Raw genomic sequence first — 20,691 nt, 5'->3', positions numbered from 1 at the left:
GTTGAATTTCTGAAAGCAGATGTGAACCTAGCCTGAAAAAAACATTAAAGGTCCCTTTACACTGGACAATGTGCAAGCATATGGTCAGGAAGGAAGCTTTCCTTCCTGACAATCTGCTGGTCGCTAGCGATGGGGACCGGTGCTAATTCCATCACTCTTCCCCATACAGACTTGTTGTTACCTGGCAAGATATCAGGTTTAGGCTACTTTCACACTCGCGTTTTGTGTGGATCCGTCATGGACGGATCTGTTCAGATAATACAACCGTCTGCATCTGTTCAGAACGGATCCATTTGTATTATCTTTAACATAGCCAAGACGGATCCGTCTTGAACACCATTGAAAGTCAATGGAGGACAGATCCGTTTTCGATTGTGTCAGTGAAAATTGATCCATCCCCATTGACTAACAATGTGTGCCAGGACGGATCCGTTTGGCTCGGTTTCATCAGACGGACACCAACACACTGCAAGCAGCGTTTTAGTGCCCGCCTCCAAAGCGGAATGGAGACTGATCTGATGCGAACTGATGCATTCTGAGCGGATCCTTTTCCATTCAGAATGCATTAGAATGCAAACTGATCCGTTTTAGACCGCTTGTGAGAGCCCTGAACGGATCTCACAAATGGAAAGCCAAAACGCGCGTGTGAAAGTAAACTCACACAGCACAATCTGCCACCAGGAAATGAGCGTTTTTGTGCTGCAATAATGATCCAATTACCTGATGAAAGAGTGTTTCACTCGTTTATCGGGTAATCGGCGGTGCATTTACACCGCCCAATCATGGCTAAAGAGTGTTACCATGAACGCTTGTTGGCGATGATCTTTTAAATTTTCTGTGTTTTATTCACCAGTAGAAGTAGCATTAATCTGAGAAGAGCTCTAAATCTGTCAAAGTCCATTGAGGACTATTTTTAAGCTGCTTCTCGGTTCTGTTTCTAGGAAAGCTGGATGACGACCATTATGGCTGGCTAGTAAAGCTTCTCAGACTTGGGGTCCATTCACAGGTCTGTGGAATGGGCCCGCATCCGTTCCGCAGAATCTAGAGCATGTCCTATTCTTGTCCACAATTGCGGACAAGAATAGGCAGTTCTATGGGGGTGCCGGCCGGGTGTATTGCCGATCCGCAATATACTGCGGACGTGTGAATGGATCCTAGTTTTGACGTAGAATACTTAATTAACTTTATGTGTTTTTTTTTGTTTTTTGTTTTTTTAACGATTATATTAAATGCAAGTTAGTCTCAGTAATCCTGCTCCTAGTGCTGCCTATAATCCTTCCTCCGGTCTGTTCTTAAAGGCTATATACACCTTTTGAGGGCAATTTTTTTATTATTGCATTATACTCATTTTGAGCTAAACATTTTTTTTTTTAAATGGGTCTTTATTGCAAATATGGAGCCCCGATTTCTGTACAGGGTTGAGATGCTCTAATAAAGGGATCTGAATTTTCTCTCTGCTCCGTCAGCCAGCTGTTTAATCTGATGGGCTCCTTATATCTGTTCTCTGACCTTATAAATGCTCATTATATCTCAGTTCTTATCTTACTGATAAGAATGTGGCTTAAATAATTGTTTATAACCTCTTAGTAAGGGTTATTAGATGACAGCACAAAGTGAGAGTAAAAAGTGCATTCACACAGTTTTAGACAAACAATTAACCCTCTGTGACAGAATGGCTCAATATTTTTAATAAAGAGGAATTGAAAAAAAATATTTAGCCAAAAATGTGTAAAATGCAATGCTAAAAAAAAAATGGCCTCCGTAGGTGTACATATCCTTTAACATATATCTTCAGTGTAGAGAAACTAATCCACGTCTGGAAATGTACTTTGTTAGCACTGGAGTAAAATTATAGGGAAACATGGTATATATACTTTTATTATTTTATACTTGTTATGCTATGAGTAAGGGCATATGCCCGAAACATGTAAGGGTACTTTCACACTAGCGTTTTTCTTTTCCGGCATAGAGTTCCGTCCTAGGGGCTCTATACCGGAAAAGAACTGATAAGTTATATCCTAATGCATTCTGAATGGAGAGTAATCTGTTCAGGATGCATCAGGATGTCTTCAGTTCAGTCTTTTTGACTGATCAGGCAAAAGATAAAACCGCAGCATGCTACGGTTTTATCTCCGGCCCAAAAAACTGAACACTTGCATTTTTTTCCATAGGAATGTATTAGTGCCGGATCCGACATTCAAAATACCAGAATGCCGGATCCGTCCTTCGCATGCACAGACCGAAAAGAAGGTAAAAAATAATAGATGCCGGATCCATTTTTCCGGATGACACCAGAAAGACGGATCCCGCATTTCAATGCATTTGCAATGCATTTGTAAGACTGATCAGGTATTTTTCAGACTGATCAGGATCCTGATCAGTCTTACAAATGCTATCAGTTGGCATAGAGTGTTTTTATTTTATTTTTTCATATCTTCTGAGCAAATAAAGTACCCTGTTTTTATTTGTCCATAAACATGGAAAAAGTGGCAGTTCACATTCCAAAATGGGCTGATGTATCTTGGGTCTTCTGTCCCCCACACCCTCCATTATAAACTTTCACATTTAAAGGGGTTGTCCGAGTGTTTAAAACTAATGACCTATCCTTGTTATTGGTGCGGGTCCAACTCATTGGAGCACCGCACCCTCTTCAAACAGCTGATTGCAGGGGTGTCAGACCCCAGTGATCAAATACTGATGACCTATTCTGGGGATAGGTCACCAGTATACTTGGACAACCCCTTTGAAGGATTTTCTAATGAATGAGATTTGAATCCTAGGCAGCATAAAATACCGATAGACTGTGCTTCATTGACAGGTCTCACTTTACTTGTATGTAGAGAGAGACCTGGCAATGAGTGGACAGGAATAACCCATAGCTTTTTACACCGTTTCTGGCTCGTATTTAAACAAAAACAAAAGAATGAATTTCATCAATCTGTGTGAAGGTTACACGTATACATATTTGTTAACCCCATAGCAGCAACACGTTACAATATATTACATACATTTAATGTATCCCATGAAGATTTTTACATTGTTTCTCAAAAAGCTCTAATTGTTCAAGGGTAAAAAAAATAAACCAAAATGAGTTGTCCTTAAAGGGGTCGTCCATTTTTAAAAAATTTTTTTTCATTCTTAGCCAACTCCTGTTGGCAAATCCATACTCCCCGCCATTCCATTTGTTTCCTGGCTCCCCTCACTGGTTTTTCAGTCCCTGTCTGTTTCTACATGGACAAGGTCACGCGTACCACTGCAGCCAATGGTTAGCCTCAGCAGTGACTTTTTCTCAAGTTTCACATCTTTGCCAGGTCATGAGGCATGTCATTGGCTACAGCGCTGCATGTCACCCCGCCCATGCAGAGTGTGACAGATGGGGATCAGAAAACCAGTAAAGAGAGCTGAAATGGTGCGAAGTAGGCGGGCATGGATTTTTCCACCGGCACAGCTGGGTGAGGTGCAAATTTAAAAAATAAAAAAGACTGACAACCCCTTGAAAGGAGCTTTCCAGGCATTTAAAAATCCTGGAAAAGAGAGGGAAGGTGATAAAAATAACAAAATAAATGATACTTGCCTGGAAAAACCTTCCACTCTGGGGCTCCCACTGATCTTTTTACATGGCCTGAATTGATGACTTTCTGACCACTGCAGTCAATCACTGGACATGGTTGCAGTGGTCATGTGCAGGTGGTCGCAATGTCATCCCTGCTTGACAGCTAGAGCGGAGGTAGCACCAGAGTAATAGGTGAGTAATACTTTGTATATATTTATCATATCCCTTGTATTTTGAAAACCCCATTGAAGTCTATGGGGAAAGTGCAGTATATCAGCTGCGGAGCCGCACAAACAATTGGCATGCTGGAAATGTTAAAATTCGCCTGGTAGGTCTTTTTCCGTGCATACAAAATACGCACCGCGTACATGAGTTTTGTCAAATCCCATTCACTTTGCTGGTAAAATATATTACACGGTATGGCAATCTGTGCAGAAAAAAATCTACATCCCGGGCAGGTACCTTTAATGGTTACTAAATCGCCATTTGCTCTGAATGGTTCTACTTGTTTCTTACCCAGTAAATATTCGCCCAGTAAAGAGTCGCTGGTTTCTCTAAGTTGTATTTAATCAGCCAAGTGTTAAATTAGGACATTTACATCTTAATTAAAGTATGGTAAGGCAGTGACTAAGACTATTGCACGTTATCCTTGTGATGTACAATACTAAGCACAGTGCAGCCAGCCACTCAGGGGCCAGGGGGCTCGGTGACACTCGCTGACCTCACTAGGTGTTGATTTTGGGGGCAATTTAGGTGCACAATTAACTGGCAGCACCTCTGGCTGTGAATTAATAGTTGCTTGCAGAATATCCCCCCTCCTCTTCTGTCACCAATGCTGAGAACGCTGTGGCTGCCTTGAGGAGGGCTATCCATCACTCACTGACCAGAACTTCCATAATTAGCGAATGTTATGGCCCTGTGCTCCAGCGACTCAGAAGCTGGCGCTCGAGCCGCGGACAAACTTTGCTGGAGTAAAACTCTGAGATGATTTATCCAGCGGCTGCGCAGGGACATGGAGCGGGGGGCTGCAGGACGTCTGTGAAGTGTAAGCGAAGGTTCACTCAGGCCCGACTGGGACTTCCATGCATCAAACTCAGGCAGCCAATGCAGCTTGTGTGTGAGCCATAAGATAAATAAGGCAATTATAGCGGCTCCGTTAGGTTACAGTGTGAATGGGAGCTGGTCTCCGTCCAGCGGGGTGGGCAGAGCGGAGCAAGGCTTTTAAACAAGAACTGTACACTTTGGATGCACAGAGAATGATATGCTGTGTGCAAAGGATTTCCCAATTTTAATAGGTTATTCAGAAGCTGCGTCAGACAGCCGAACTGATATTAGATGTTACATTTCCTTTTTTTTAGATGTCGGGTTTATTTGTTTTTTATTGTGCAGTTTTCAGAATTGGATTCTCGCTATACAAAGAGGTGCAGATTGTGTAAAACTAGGGCTCCTGAAAGCATATGCAGATAACATTCGCCATATTTAGCAAATGTGAGACCTTTTTGGGACTGATGGCAGCATTCATGACATGGCTTCTTTTTTATTACAAGATCTGTAATGTAGGTGATGGATTTATTATACACTGCCTGTCCCAAAAAAAGTCGCCACTAAAAAAAAACGGTCACACACTCAAATATTTTGTTAGACCGCCTTTAGATTTGATTACGGCACGCATTCGCTGTGTTTCGATAAGCTTCTGCAATGTCACAAGATTTATTTCCATCCAGTGTTGCATTCATTCTTCACCAAGGTCTTGCGTTGATGATGGTGGAGTCTGACCGCTGCGCAAAGCCTTCTCCAGCACATCCCAAAGATTCTCAATGGGGTTAAGGTCTGGACTCTTGTGGTGGCCAATCCATGTGTGAAAATTATGTCTCATGCTCCCTGAACCATTCTTTCACAATTTGAATCCTGGCATTGTCATCTTGGAATATGCCCGTGCCATCAGGGAAGAAAAAATCCATTGATGGAATAACCTGGTCATTCAGTAGGTTCAGGTAGTCAGCTGACCTCATTCTTGGAGCACATACTGTGGCTGAACCTAGACCTGACCAACTGCAGCAACCCCAGATCATAGCACTGCCCCCTCAGGCTGGTACAGTAGGCACTAGGCATGATGGGGCATCACGTCATCTGCCTCTCTTCTTACCCTGATGCGTCCATCACTCTGCAACAGGGTAAATCTGGACTCATCAGACCACATGACCTTCTTCCATTGCTCCAGAGTCCAATCTTTATGCTCCCTAGCAAATTGATCATTCATAATTTTTCCCCTGCCACATTTCTTCCTCGAATACGATGGGTCCCCATTATCCTTCCAGGTTTTAATAATGCGTTGGACAGTTCTTAACCCAGTTTTAGTCGTTTCTGCAATCTCCTTAGATGTTTTCTCTGCTTGATGCATGCCAATGATTTGACCCTTCTCAAACAGACTAACATCTTTTCCACGACCACGAGATGTGTCTTTCGACATGGTTGTTTAAGAAATGAGAAGCAACTCATTGGACCAGTTGGGGTTAAATAACTTGTTGCCAGCTGAAAGATAATCGCCCATGCAGCAATTATCCAATAGGAGGCTCATAACTATTTGCTTAGTTAAATCCAGGTGGCGACATTACGAAATGAAACTTTTTTTTTATTTATTTTTATATTGGCTTGACTAATGGACTTCTAATGGATTGGTCGATTTTCAATTTTTTACTGAATAGAATAGCAGGCTATACTACTTAGGCCCCATTCATTCGGCCCTATTTTTGTTCCGCACCCGATCCACATTTTTGAGGATCTATTTATTTCAACGGGGCTGCAAAAAAATGAGGACAGCACACCTGGCCACTAACTTCCATGGTCAGAAAGCTGTGATGCCCTGTGTGTACTGACCACTTTCTGTCACATTCAGCAGTAACTTTCTCATCCAATTATTAGGTTAGCCTTCACCCACATGCATCAATGAGTCTTAAGGCTGTATTACTCTGCCCGATGTGACAGACGATTATCAGGAGGGAAGTGTTCCCTCCTGCCCATCACTTGCTCGCTAGCGGAGGAGCCCGCTGCTGTTACATGCAGCGATCTCCTCCGCAGCATGAGGAGGAGCGATCACTATGCCATCCCTTGTCCCCGCGCTGTCTAGTGGTTTGCCTGCGGCAGATTGTTGTTAGACACCACAATCTTCCGCCTGCAAACGATAATTTTTAAACATGTCAAAAGATTTGGATTGCCCGACGATCGATCTTGTTCATCGCACTAACAGCAACAGTATTACACTGCCAGATGATCGCTAACCAGCATTCATGCGAGTGCTCGTTAGTGATTTATCTGGTGAAAAACCGGGCAGTGTAATGCAGGGTTCAGGCTCAGCTCATGGTCCTGTCACCTGTTCACTGATTGTCCTTCCACGGACCACGTTTAGTGGGTATTGACCACAGCATACCAGAAACACCACACAAAAGCAGCTGTAATGCTATAATCCAGTCATCTAGCGAATACAATTTCCCCTTGTCAGAGTTCCTCAGTTCCTTACGCTTGACCATGTTTACTGTTTTCTTGCTGCCCTAGGGCTTAGGCACACGAACACATACGGCCCGTGCCCGCATTGCAGCTCTCAAACAGCCGGTCCGTAATATATTGACACCAGCCCGTGTGCGCTCCGTATCACTGATGCAGACCCATTTACATGAATGGGTCTGCAATCCACAAGATACGGAGTGGCACGGAGCGGAAGCACACAAAAGCACTACGGAGCGCTTTACATAGAATTTCGATCCATAAATCTGCACCACAGAAATCAGCAGTGGGGACTGAATATTGCAGTTCGCGGACCCATTCAAGTGAATAGGTCCGTATCCACAAATGGCCGGTGCAGTCTGCATTATTGGCGCTATTTAAGGTCTGCAACACGGGCCGCACACGTTCGTGTGCATGAGCCCTAAGGGTGGATTCACACATGGCATCAGTTTTACACCATGGACAAGTGTACAATAAAATCCTTGAGAATTTTGATTCCGCTTTTCATCTAATTGTTGGGGATTTCCTCATTTCATGCAAACTGCAAAATCAGCATATGTTCCACGGCAAATACATATCAAAATGCATATTTAAGACATGACAATTTTTTTGTCGAATGTGTTCATGGTGTAAAATGATTTCTCCTGTGAGTCCACCCCAATATATTCCACTTCTTGAGCGGCGCCATTGTCATGAGATAACCAGTGCTATTCACTGGTTGTAAATGGTTGTAAGTAAGACAGAAGGAGGGTATATCCTTTTCTCCAGTCCTTCCCTACCCCTAAGCCTCATCACACTCCGTTCTGTCAGCCTCCTTCCCTTTTACTTCCACTTTTCTTCCAGCCTCCTCCCTTCAGCTGCTGTATGTCCTCCATCCTGTCCTGACCCGCCAGGCTCCCATGTTCGGTCACTAGTCACACGCGGTGCCCTGCTACAGGTCAGGCCGTTGTCCCCTCCATCCGTCTGTGTTCCGGGCTCTGGTGCCCCTCCACAGGGGTCAGAGCCTCTGCTCGCTGCCAGCTAATAGTGTTATACATTAAACATGGCGCTTCCTTGCCCCCTCGCTGTTCAAGCTTTGTTCTAAACCCCCAGACACACTGTGCATTTGCAGCCTGTACACATCAGATTACATTCATTTGTAATTCCTTCACTTGCTCTCTCGGCCTCATTCACAGTCGCCGTACCGCTGCCCCTGTAATCGCTCACTCGGTGAACTGTTGCAGCTCCATGGGAGGCACCCACATGAGTTACCTGCCCGGCAAGTAGCATGATTAACCCCTTTCCTCACAAGGAGCAGGCTATGCGTACAAACGTGGTGACTTCCTGACGCCACCAGCGCTATATACAGTATGTAAGAGCCCATGTGTTATGCGGTGAACCCGCTCAGTCTACCATTGTGCTCGGCCTCCAGCCTTTAAGTCCGTACTTAATTAAGAAAATCCTTTGCAGTTCATGAGCACATCACTTTCTTCCCCTGCTCTCTCTGCCCAGCAATAAAATACCCCTCCTGTCTGGGTGACCCTCCCTGAAACACACAGGCAGAATTAAGAAGGCCATAAAGGCTTCATTAAATCTGAAGCACATTTTATACACTGCAATGTCTGCAGGCTGTGTCTGAACCTTGTGCCATGCTCTCCGCAGACCCTCCTTCCCAATACTTCAGCCATTAACACTTGGGAGAACTAATAATTAAGAAGAATCTAGATGTAGATGGGAAATGGGAGGTTATTAACAACTTTTCTTTTTCAAATTTTTTTTTTTTTGCTTAGGCCGCATCTATTATGTTCAGTGCAATAAAATGCATTTCCGCAGAGGAAATTTAACTGCAGATTTGCCACGGCTTTCACCTTATGCCTTGCAAAATAAATTCACATGCTGCGGATGCAAATTCCGTACCGCAGATAACTTTACAGATTTTTTTTCTTTTTGCAGGGGGTGGATGAGATTTCTTAAAATCTCAACCATTTTGCAGTGTACCTGCTACGTGTGAACGTATAGATTTTTATGGTAAACAACCTATCCACAGTAGATTCATGTGTGAAGGAAAGCAAATTCCAGTTGATTAATAATGATGATCATTGTAGCGGACCATGCACAGTCCTTGCTCCAGCAGCAGAAGCAGAACCTCTGCGCTTGCGCCACTACTCAGTACAGCAGCGCAAGCTTGAGAACATCAGGGCTGGCCGAGATGTCCGACTGTGTCAGGGGGAACATCCTATGGGTCAGGGACACCTCGATACAGGTGTAGAACTCAGCTTGATGTACAAATTGATTTGCCCATCTCTAATAATGCTCCATACTAACATCTCTCGGAAGTAAATTTTATATATCTTTTCTTATCTTTCTGCAGCTCGCACTTGGGAGATTCCCGTATCCTCAGGTAAGTTGCATTTGTGTCACCTGAAAATAAAAATTACATATCCACCAGTGTTGGCGTTACATGTTTTGGTTTTTTGTCCTGTAAGCAGTCTTCAGTAATTATTCTTACGTCCGCAATTTCTATCGGTCTTCCGGTCCGCAATTCCGTTCCCGAAAAAAATAGAACATGTCCTATTCTTGTCCACAATTGCAGACAAGATTAGGCATTTTCTATTAAGTGCTGGCGATGTCCGTGTTTTGCGGATCCGTGGATCCGCAAAACACACACGGACGCGAGAATGAAGCCTTATGCTGCGTCCTGTTTACACCGTTTATAAAATGTATATGTTTTGTGTTACATATCAAATGACTTTCCATATAAAACTTAACTTTTACTTATTGATATTAAAATACTACCCCATATATACAGACGTGGACAAAATTGTTGGTACCCTTTGGTCAATGAAAGAAAAAGTCACAATGGTCACAGAAATAACTTTAATCTGACAAAAGTAATAATAAATTAAAATTCTATAAATGTTAACCAATGAAAGTCAGACATTGTTTTTCAACCATGCTTCAACAGAATTATGTAAAAAAATAAACTCATGAAACAGGCATGGACAAAAATGATGGTACCCCTAGAAAACACAGAACATAATGTGACCAAAGGGACATGTTAATTCAAGGTGTGTCCACTAATTAGCATCACAGGTGTCTACAACCTTGTAATCAGCCATTGGGCCTATATATATGGCTCCAGGTAATCACTGTGTTGTTTGGTGATATGGTGTGTACCACACTCGACATGGACCAGAGGAAGCAAAGGAAAGAGCTGTCTCAAGAGATCAGAAAGAAAATTATAGACAAGCATGTTAAAGGTAAAGGCTATAAGACCATCTCCAAGCAACTAGATGTTCCTGTGAGTACAGTTGCACATATTATTCATAAGTTTAAGATCCATGGGACTGTAGCCAACCTCCCTGGACGTGGCCGCAGGAGGAAAATTGATGACAAATCTAAGAGACGGATAATCCGAATGGTAACAAAAGAGCCTAGAAAGACTTCTAAAGAGATTCAAGGTGAACTTCATGCTCAAGGAACATCAGTGTCAGATCGCACCATCCGTCGTTGTTTGAGCCAAAGTGGACTACATGGGAGACGACCAAGGAGGACACCATTGTTGAAAACGAATCATAAAAAAGCAAGACTGGAATATGCCAAACTACATGTTGACAAGCCACAAAGCTTCTGGGAGAATGTCCTGTGGACAGATGAGACAAAAATCGAAGTTTTTGCCAAGGCACATCAGCTGTATGTTCACAGACGAAAAAATGAAGCATATCAAGAAAAGAACACTGTCCCTACTGTGAAACATGGAGGAGGCTCTGTTATGTTCTGGGGCTGCTTTGCTGCGTCTGGCACAGGGTGTCTTGAATCTGTGCAGGGTACAATGAAATCTCAAGACTATCAAGGAATTCTAGAGAGAAATGTACTAGCCAGTGTCAGAAAGCTTGGTCTCAGTCGCAGGTCATGGGTCTTGCAACAGGACAATGACCCAAAACACACCGCTAAAAACACCCAAGAATGGCTAAGAGGAAAAAATTGGACTATTCTAAAGTGGCCTTCTATGAGCCCTGACCTCAATCCTATTGAGCATCTTTGGAAGGAGCTGAAACATGCAGTCTGGAAAAGGCACCCTTCAAACCGGACACAACTGGAGCAGTTTGCTCATGAGGAGTGGGCCAAAATACCTGCTGAGAGGTGCAGATGTCTCATTGACAGTTACAGGAAGCGTTTGATTGCAGTGATTGCCTCAAAAGGTTGCGCAACAAAATATTAAGTTAGGGGTACCATCATTTTTGTCCATGCCTGTTTCATGAGTTTATTTTTTTACATAATTCTGTTGAAGCATGGTTGAAAAACAATGTCTGACTTTCATTGGTTAACATTTATAGAATTTTAATTTATTATTACTTTTGTCAGATTAAAGTTATTTCTGTGACCATTGTGACTTTTTCTTTCATTGACCAAAGGGTACCAACAATTTTGTCCACGTCTGTATAAAACATATAATAACACACTGTGCCAGATAAATAGGCAAAGCCTTATTTTGGTCATATCCAAGATAGTATAATCCAAAAGGAAAAAGGATGCAAAAACTTAGTTTGGAGACCGAGGGCTTGAAAAGTCTATATATAAAAGAGGTGAAGTCAGGACAAGGGGGGGGGGGGGGGGATCCTGATGTAATCCTTGACACTACCCCTGCCTAAAGGTGGAGCACCTTCAGTGATAATTATGTTTTGCATTAGCAGCAGTGAATGGAGGTGTTGAATGGAATACCCCACAACCCTGTATCTTCAGGAAATGTCAGGGGGAGATGCACAAAGCCATGTTTCTTGGCGTCAAAGCAAAATGAACCAGAGTGTGTGCGCGCACCGTCCTTTCCCATAATCTGTTGTGTTATCCTGCCTATCTCGTCTCCAGCAGTACAATAGACCGTCATTCTCTAATTATCCTGCAGTGGGCAATTAAATATGGAATATATTGATTGTCTGCGATAGGTGTCACATTTTCTAGGTATGCCTGCAGGATACAAACATTGATTTACTATCCTCAGGTGGGGATCGAACACCCCACACCTGCGCTGATGATGTAGTTTTGGCTGCCGCTGGCATTCTAAAGCTCAGTTCCCAATTTCTTGACGGAGAACTGAGCTGGAGAACCTCTGCCTGGTCACTACATAGCGTACTAAGATGCTTGTGTAGCGACATGGTCAGTTCTCAAAAAGCAGGTGGACAAACAAAAACATAGAAATGGTTATAAACTCTAAGCTTTGATTTTAAGCAAGAATGAGTTGCCATCAGTCAAGATTTGGCCCAGATATACAGCATGCCAGGGTGAACTGAAGAAGGCTGTATGGTCTCTAGCACTCTGGCAGCACAAAACAGCTGATCGGTGGGTGTTCCGGGTGTCAGACCACTACTGATCTGATATTGGTATCCAGTCTGATATTGCTGACCTATCTGGACGATAGACCATCAATATCTGTAATCCAGAGAACCCCTTTTTTCACAAATCTTGTTCTGTGAAGCAGCCATTACTTACACCATGACAGAATCCAACAGACCCCATAAAAAGTCACTGGGGTTTGTCAAGCACCACTTGTGTTCATCATGTGGTGGATGTGGCTTTCCTTTGTGTCTTCTGCTCCTATGATAGAATAGAAAATCAGTTTAACTTAAATATGTCTGCATGGTAAATTTAGTTGTACAATACAAGGGAACATAATTAGTACAATAGTATGAATATTGTTTGTTCCCATAATGTTATTTTCCCAAAAACCTTTAGGACTACAAAATAATTCAGAGTCTGGATCTTTGTAGGCCTGTGAGTGAGTAGTAAGCCTTCTCACTGACTTTGTTCAAAATACCTTGAACTAAACTTCATGAAAATGCCATTATGTGTTGCATATTCAGAGAGGAAACCTTATTATTTTGCAATTTCCATAATTCCTTGATATGTTACCATCCTCGTAAATTCAAGACATAGCCTAGAATGAGCTCCATCACTATATGACTTCATTGAGCCTTTAGAGCAGTCAGCAGGTTAGTAACTCTACATGATGCAATGTATGTGATATTTGTGATAAGGAATGAGTTAATGGTGTTTGCACCGGGGCCTGTGAACTTGCATCTGGTTGTCTTCTGACACTGGCCTTCATGAAGCACCATACGAAAGGCTGGACACTTGGCTGGCTGAGGATCCCACACCCTGGGAAAATCACATGCTGTTGGTGAGTGAAGACACCAGCGTCTGGTCCACGCCTCGGGCTCTGCTTGGTTATTTATAGGAGGGGACTGACGGATCTCTTCAGGCAGCTATTAACAGACTATTATAATGCTAATCGAGGGATCTCACCCTGGAACATTATTAGAATAACATCTTGGCCTGTGTATTGGCCTATAAGCATTGTGATGAGATGTATTCATGCATTTTTTTATTGCTGCTGTTATAGTGCCGTGAGTGTCCACTGAAGAATATAGTCACTTGTCTTGCTAAATATTGTAACGTCATCGGATCTACAGACCCGACCATTGTCCATGATTTCTTCCTGCAATGTTTCCTATTACGAGCCAAGCTCAATCCTTGGTATCCATTCATTTAATACAGTAACTGTGTAAAGTGCAGTACTATTGTATATTACAAAGGTGCTTATATCATGTCAGGAGTAGAAGCAAGTTCACCTCTCCATCATCTCCATATCCAAGGACACACTTTCTCCTCCTACATAGTCATTGTATTTACTCCATCCTTCATCCAGTATATAAGGAGTCTGTCACCAGGAATTTCATCATAAACCAGTATACAAGGCCTTATCGAGCTAGCTTAGCCAAACGTCATCCGAGCTCTTAGGAGTGCTGTTGGGCTGCTGGATCTCGCTGCCTGCTGGTGCTGTGTTGTGGCAGTCGTCTCCATGTGTTGCTATATCAAATTAGTGTAGGGACCTACTTGAAAGAGGCCACTGTGACGTGGTGATTGAGACCATGAACTTTGATCAAAGCATATACAGTTGTGGCCAAAAGTTTTGAGACTGACACAAATTTTGATTTTTCACTAAGTTTGCTACTACAATTTTTATGGTGGAAATTTGTATTAACTGTAGATTGTTATGAAGAGTGATCAGATGAATTGCAATCAGTTCCTAAGTCATTACTTGTCAGAAAAAGTAACTTGGGGTACTTTTACACTATCGTTAGAAGAATCCGGAAATCCGTATGCAAACGGACATCTTTTTTTTTCCGGATATGGATCCGGTGTACTTAGTCATTGAAATACCCGTTCCGTCTTTCCGGTATCATCCGGAAAACCGGATCCGGTATTTATTTATTTTCACAACTAGAAAGTACTGCGCATGCGCACACCGGAAAACCGGATCCAGTGATGCAGTAATTTCTGGAACACTTATATTAATGCCAAATCCGGTACCATTTCAATGGAAATGAATGCCAGATCCGGCAAGTGCGGTAGTGTTCTGGGATTTTGGCCGGAAAAAAAAACTGTTGCATGCTGCGGTATTTTGTCCGGTCAAATACCGTACAAGGGACGGAACGGAAGACATCCTGATGCATACTGAACGGATTCCTTTCCATTCAGAATGCATTGGGACAAAACGGATGTTTTTTTTTTTCTGGTATTGAGACCCATTACCGGATTTCAATTCCTGAAAAGAATAACGCTAGTGTGAAAGTACCATTCCCAAAACGTAACTTCTAGTGCATTTCAGCCTGCCACAAAATGACCTGCTAACAACATTTCAGTGATCTTCTTGTTGGCTCAGGAGAAAGTGTTAACAAGGACAAGGCAGCTGATATCACTTTGTCATGCTGATGTAATTGGAAGAGAAAACTGGTTGCTTTAAAAGAGAGGTGGTGGCGCTTGAAATCATTGTCTTCTTCTGTGAACTATGGTCACCTATTAAGGAAGCATGTGTAGTTATCAGTACCAAAAGAGCTTCACAGGCAAAATCATTGCAGCTTGTAAGACAAACCATTTATCAAATTATTGCTTCAGTTGCTGTGAAGAAGGCTTCAGGACGCCCAAGAAATTCCAGCAAGTACTAGGACTGTGAATTTTCTGATGACATACTCCCTTTAACTCTTCCACATATGAGCCTGTGATCCACATCACACATTAGTGAAAGTAAATGCTTGGAATGTCTTTTCTATTTCATTTTGTAGGATTAGTTTATTAGATGAAAAAGTTGTTATATCTTCATAAAAGTCTAAATTTCCGCTATTAAGTGTTATTTATTATCACAAACTTGGTTGACTTTGCTGAATAAGATCTGATTTCCTTCATGATTTCCAATGTACAGTCCTGATCAAAAGTTTAAGACCACTTGAAAAATTGCAAAAAATCATATTTAGCATAGCTGGTTCCTAACAAGGTTCCAAGTAGAGCGTCAACATGCAACAAGAAGAAATGGGAGTGAGACAAAACATTTTTTGAGCATTCAATTTTATGAAAACAATGAATAAACTGAAACAGGCTGTTTTTCAGCTGATCAAAAGTTTAGGACCACACCTCCCAAAAAAAAACGAAACCCCCCAAAACAGAAATCCAACTTCCAAACATGAACTCAGTAATGAGTAGCTCCGCCGTTATTGTTGATTACTTCAAAAATGAAGTTTCGGCATGCTTGATGCAAGCGTTTCCATGAGGTGAGTGGGAACATTTCTCCAAGTGGTGAAGATGGCCGCACAAAGGACATCTACTGTCTGGAACTGTTGTCCATTTTTGTAAACTTCACTTGCCATCCATCCCCAAAGGTTCTCAATTGGATTTAGATCAGGGGAACACGCAGGATGGGCCAAAAGAGTGATGGTATTCTCCTGGAAGAAGTCCCTTGTCCTGCGGGCATTGTGTACTGTAGCGTTGTCCTGTTGAAAAACCCAGCCGTTACCACGAGGGCCCTCAGTCATGAGGAATGCTCTCTGCAACATCTGGACATAGCCAGCGGCCGTTTGACGCCCCTGCACTTCCTGAAGCTCCATTGTTCCACTGAAGGAAAAAGCACCCCAGACCATTATGGCGCCCCCTCCACTGTGGCGCGTAGAAAACATCTCAGGTGGGATCTGCTTGTCATGCCAGTAACGTTGGAAACCATCAGGACTATCAAGTTTAAATATTTTCTCATCAGAGAATAAAACTTTCTTCCACCTTTTGAATGTCCCATGTTTGGTGCTCTCTTGCAAAGTCCAAACGAGCAGTTCTGTGGCGTTCAAGGAGACGAGGTCTTTGAAGACTTTTTTTGTTTTTGAAGCCCTTCAGTCTCAGATGCCATCTGATGGTTATGGGGCTGCAGTCAGCACCAGTAAGGGCCTTAATTTGGGTCGAGGATCGTCCAGTGTCTTGACGAACAGCTAATTGGATCCTTAGGCTCAGTGCTGGTGAAATTTTTTTGGGTCTTCCACTTGACTTTTTTGTTCCATAACCCTCAGGATCATTTAAGAAATTCCAAATGACTGTCTTACTGCGTCCCACCTCAGCAGCGATGGCGCGCTGTGAGAGACCCTGCTTATGCATTTCATCAACCCGACCACGTTCAAAAAGGGAGAGTTTTTTTGCCTTTGCCATCACAACGTGTGACTACCTGGCAGAAACTGACAATGAATCCACATCTTTGCACAGATTTGGCCTTTTTAAAGGCATGTGGTCCTAAACTTTTGCTCAAAAAATGTTTTGTCTCACTCCCATTTCTTCTTGTTGCATGTTGAAGCTCTACTTGGAACCTTGTTAAGATCCAGCTATGCTAAATATGATTGTTTGCCATTTTTCAAGTGGTCTTAAACTTTTGATCAGGACTGTATGAGGGTCAACAAGAACAAAACTATAAAATAATAAGTCCAAATTGATCACTGATTTTTAAAATGGATTTAACCAACTTTTTGTTTGGGTTTTATTTGGTCATACTCAGAGGTTTTCTAGGACCTAAAATGCTGAATGTTTCCACAGTGAAATGTCAGTTGACCATCACAGATACTTGGCATGTTATCAATAGGGACATCATGTAGGCAGAGAGTTCAGGAGATAGAAGAGAGCGTCAGTGTGGCCATTGATAATACTTTTATTATATTAATGTTTTTGCCTTGTGGATGGGTATCTTTTATTGCATCAGTTGTCCATTGGCATAAATGATAAAAAATAGACAGTGATCTATCCAGTTTTTGATCAGACCCATGTAAAAAAATGGTTCCTGGAGTAACCAGTTGAGCTTATGCAGTTTAGTAAAGGATCCAATCCCCAATGAAGTCCCCGTAATAACATTGTACAGAAATATGCCCGTTCTATCCTTCTCCTTTACCCCCTAGCAACTTTGAGTGTATTACTGGTCCCTACAAATCTTCACATTTCTTATTGCACATGTTGAGGCTTGGATGTTGTTTTATCCGGTTTTGTAAATGGACGTCGACATGACTGCGCTGTAAACTCCTCTGAGTCGTTTTATTCTTTGGTTTCATAGCATGGACATAAAATGTGAACGTTTAAAGCCCAGACATAGAGCACAGTGAACGCAGGTCATATATTAGGAACCTATTGTTATTTAAAGAACATCAAGGAAATGTTTTTCTAAGAACAAGAGCTGCATTTTGGCTCCAGTTGTAGAAATAGTCCAGTAAATGGAATGAATATACCCCAGAGAGGAGCTGATCAGATATGTGAGCGGATATTGTCTGTTACAGCCGAGCTGCCTGTGTTTTCACACCCCATTAATTCATTACTTCCATCCTTTCATCTCCAAATTTCATTTTTCTTTTTTCATTTTTTTTTTCTCCTATCCCCTTTTCAAAAAAGAATGGTGCCCCCTCCTCTTTCCTACCTGCCCCCTGCTGCTGCCTCAGTCTTCTCTGCGCTGTTAATTTTCCTGACTCCATATGGAGTAACAGAGCTTTCACCTGCAGGCTGAATGAGATTCTGCTGCACGGCCTCAGGCCAGAGCTGTGAGATCAGGTTTCCGATGCCCGTGTGTGCCAGGCGCCCTCAGTGGCAGAGTACAAATAACAAATTGGATGCATCTACAAGCCTCCCGTAAAGTGTATTTATTGTGCGCCTCTTGATTTCCAAACACTGATTGTAAGGTCGTTAAGGCATCGGGAAGAGCCATGCTCAGACTGCTATATCAGTGTATAGGCTGGAGGTAGTCATTGATGAACTCTTACCAGGCTTGAGGACAGGAGGTGATAAAGTGGAAGCCAAAAAGTGATATGAACTTCTACAGCAATCAAGTTCTTTCCAAAGACTGCAGGGGAGATTTATCACTAGTGTTGTAGGGTGTGCAGAAATGGCACATGATAAATTCTTCTGAACTCACCAGACCATTTTCTCTTCCTTTGCCACCTCATTGCTGGCATACATATACCCCAAGGAAGATGTGAGACTTGTGTTTTAAACACATAGCATGTACACTTTTTGCATAGTTAGTCTTCTTTACTTATCAAGCTTAAGGGGAATGATGGGACTGCTCGGCCAGCAGCAAGCACAGATCTGTGGGACAGCCGGAAAATAAAGAGGATCCCTTCCCAGGAATGGGGAGCGAAGATGAACACTTAAAGGGGTTGTCTTCTTTTTTTTTTTTATATTGATGACCTATCCTCAGGCTAGGTCATCAATATCTGCTCGGCGGGGGAGCAGCTCGTTGTCGCAATTGCAGCAGTCAGCAGGTGTAATTACAACTAAGCCGTCCCATTCACTTCAATGGGACGGCTCCTTCCTATGTAAGTGAATACTATAAAACCATCCCATTGAAGTGAATGGGACGTCTTAGTTGTAATTACACCTGCTTGTACGAGCGCTACTTTCTTTTTAAACAGCTGATCGGCAGGGCTGCCGAGAATCCGTTCCCCGACGATCTGATATTCATCAATCATCAATATTTAAAAAAGTAGAAATTTCATAGTCCCAACTATTCCTATTTCTATTCTCAACACAGAGGTATAATGCCCTCCTAAATATTATACAACCCCAATTCCAAAAATGTTGGGGTGCTTGTAAAATGGTAAATAAAACCAGAATGCAATGATTTGCAAATTTCATAGACCCATATTTTATTCACAATATATCATAGAATACATGTCAGATGGTGAAAGTGAGAGATGTTCCCATTTCATGAATAAAATTAACTCATTTAGAACTTGATAGCAGCAGCGCATCTCAAAAAAGTTGGGACGGGGCAACAAAATGCTGGAAAGTCCCAAGTCTCAAGACTGGGTATAGAAAGAGGCAGAATCTCTCAGAAGCAAAGACTGGCAGAGATTCACCAATCAGTGAAAAATTGCATCTAAAAACTGTGGAACAATTTCAGAAAAATTGTGAAGACTTTGAATATGATATCATCTAAAGAGGATCTGGAGATATCCATGTGCACAAAGGACAAGGCCGTCAATATTGGATGCCCGTGATCTACGCACCCTTAGGTGGCAATGTATTAAAAACAGACATGATTCTATACTGGAAGTCACTGCATGGGCTCAGAAACATTGTAAACACATTTCGCCATACAATCCACAAATGCAAGTTAAAACTGTATTGTGCAAAGAAGAAGCCATATGTCAACACAATCCAGAAACACCTCTGTTTTCTCTGGGCCAAATGTCATTTAAAATAGACAGAGGCAAAGTGGAAAACTGTTCTGTGGTCAGATGAATCAAAATTCAGAATCCGTTTTCTATGGATTCAAGAGAAGAGGGACCATCCAGTTTATTGTCCGAGCACAGTACTTCGGCTGAAAGGAAGAGCGGAGTGCACAGACAGCTGGCGCATGCGCGATTCCCCTGGATGAGGCTGCTGCCAAGACACCGCACGGGCCCTCAAGGGCGCATGCACGAGATTACAGTACACTGGGGGGGGGGGGGAATTAGGCCGAGGAGAGGAGTGAATAATTAACAGTGGGGCAGCACTGCGCTCCAACAGCCAGACGGACAGCCCCTTGGGCACCTTATGAAGGTAATTAGCATATAAATAAAAGCGATTTTTATCAAAAATGAAAGGACAGGTGGGGTTAAGATTGGTATATTTTTATTTAGATAAAGGAGACTGATATGATATGAACAGCTCTGTATCGAAAATCTGGCTGACAGAATCCCTTTCAGTAAACAATGCTAAACCACATACTGCATCCATCACAACAGCATCGCTTCGCAGAGGAATAGACCAGATTCTGAACTGCATCCAGACCTTTCACCAAAACTGTTGAGCATCTAGAATCCAATATCAGACAATAATGGGACAACATTCCCAAAACTTGGGACCAGCAATTGGTCTTCTCACTTCCCAGACATTTACAGACTGTTGGTAAAAGAGGGGATGCTACACATTGGTAGATATGGACCTGTCCCAACTTTTTTGAGGTGCGTTGCTGCCATCAAATTCTAAATGAGTACATTTTTGTTCATGAAATGATAAAATGTCTCGCTTTCAACATTTATGTTCTATTGTGAATAAAATATGGGTCTGTGATATTTGCCAAATCATTGCATTCTGTTTTTTACAACTTGCACAGCATCCTAACTTTTAGGAACGGGTTTTCCAATCTTATAAAAATATGGAATAGTACTTACTTGTGTTGAATATTCACCAGGTGATAACACAAGTGATCAGAAGTTGTTAATTTTCATTACCTTGCCCAGTTCTGTGCTACACTTTTGTTTTGATGCTGCCAGGGCTTTCTGTGGGCATGATAATAACTAATAAACAAAACTACAGTTCCTATGATTCAT

At 42.3% G+C, this 20,691-nt stretch overlaps 1 protein-coding gene across 2 annotated transcripts in view; it reads left to right on the top strand.

The window, feature by feature from the left end:
- Positions 1-20,691, top strand: part of MAP2K5 (mitogen-activated protein kinase kinase 5) — a 167,012-nt gene that overhangs the window by 124,916 nt on the left and 21,405 nt on the right. For both annotated transcript variants that reach the window (XR_006387787.1, XM_044279370.1), the window contains exon 17: positions 9,405-9,434. Coding sequence is in view for 1 of the 2 variants with exons in the window: in XM_044279370.1 (XP_044135305.1) it covers positions 9,405-9,434 (30 nt within the window). In the remaining variant the exon portion in view is untranslated. The remainder of the gene's footprint in view (positions 1-9,404; positions 9,435-20,691) is intronic.

This window comes from Bufo gargarizans, chromosome 2 (assembly GCF_014858855.1).
Source record: "Bufo gargarizans isolate SCDJY-AF-19 chromosome 2, ASM1485885v1, whole genome shotgun sequence".
NCBI classification, from domain to species: Eukaryota; Metazoa; Chordata; class Amphibia; order Anura; family Bufonidae; genus Bufo; species Bufo gargarizans.
This window is presented reverse-complemented; position numbering and strand designations above follow the sequence as displayed.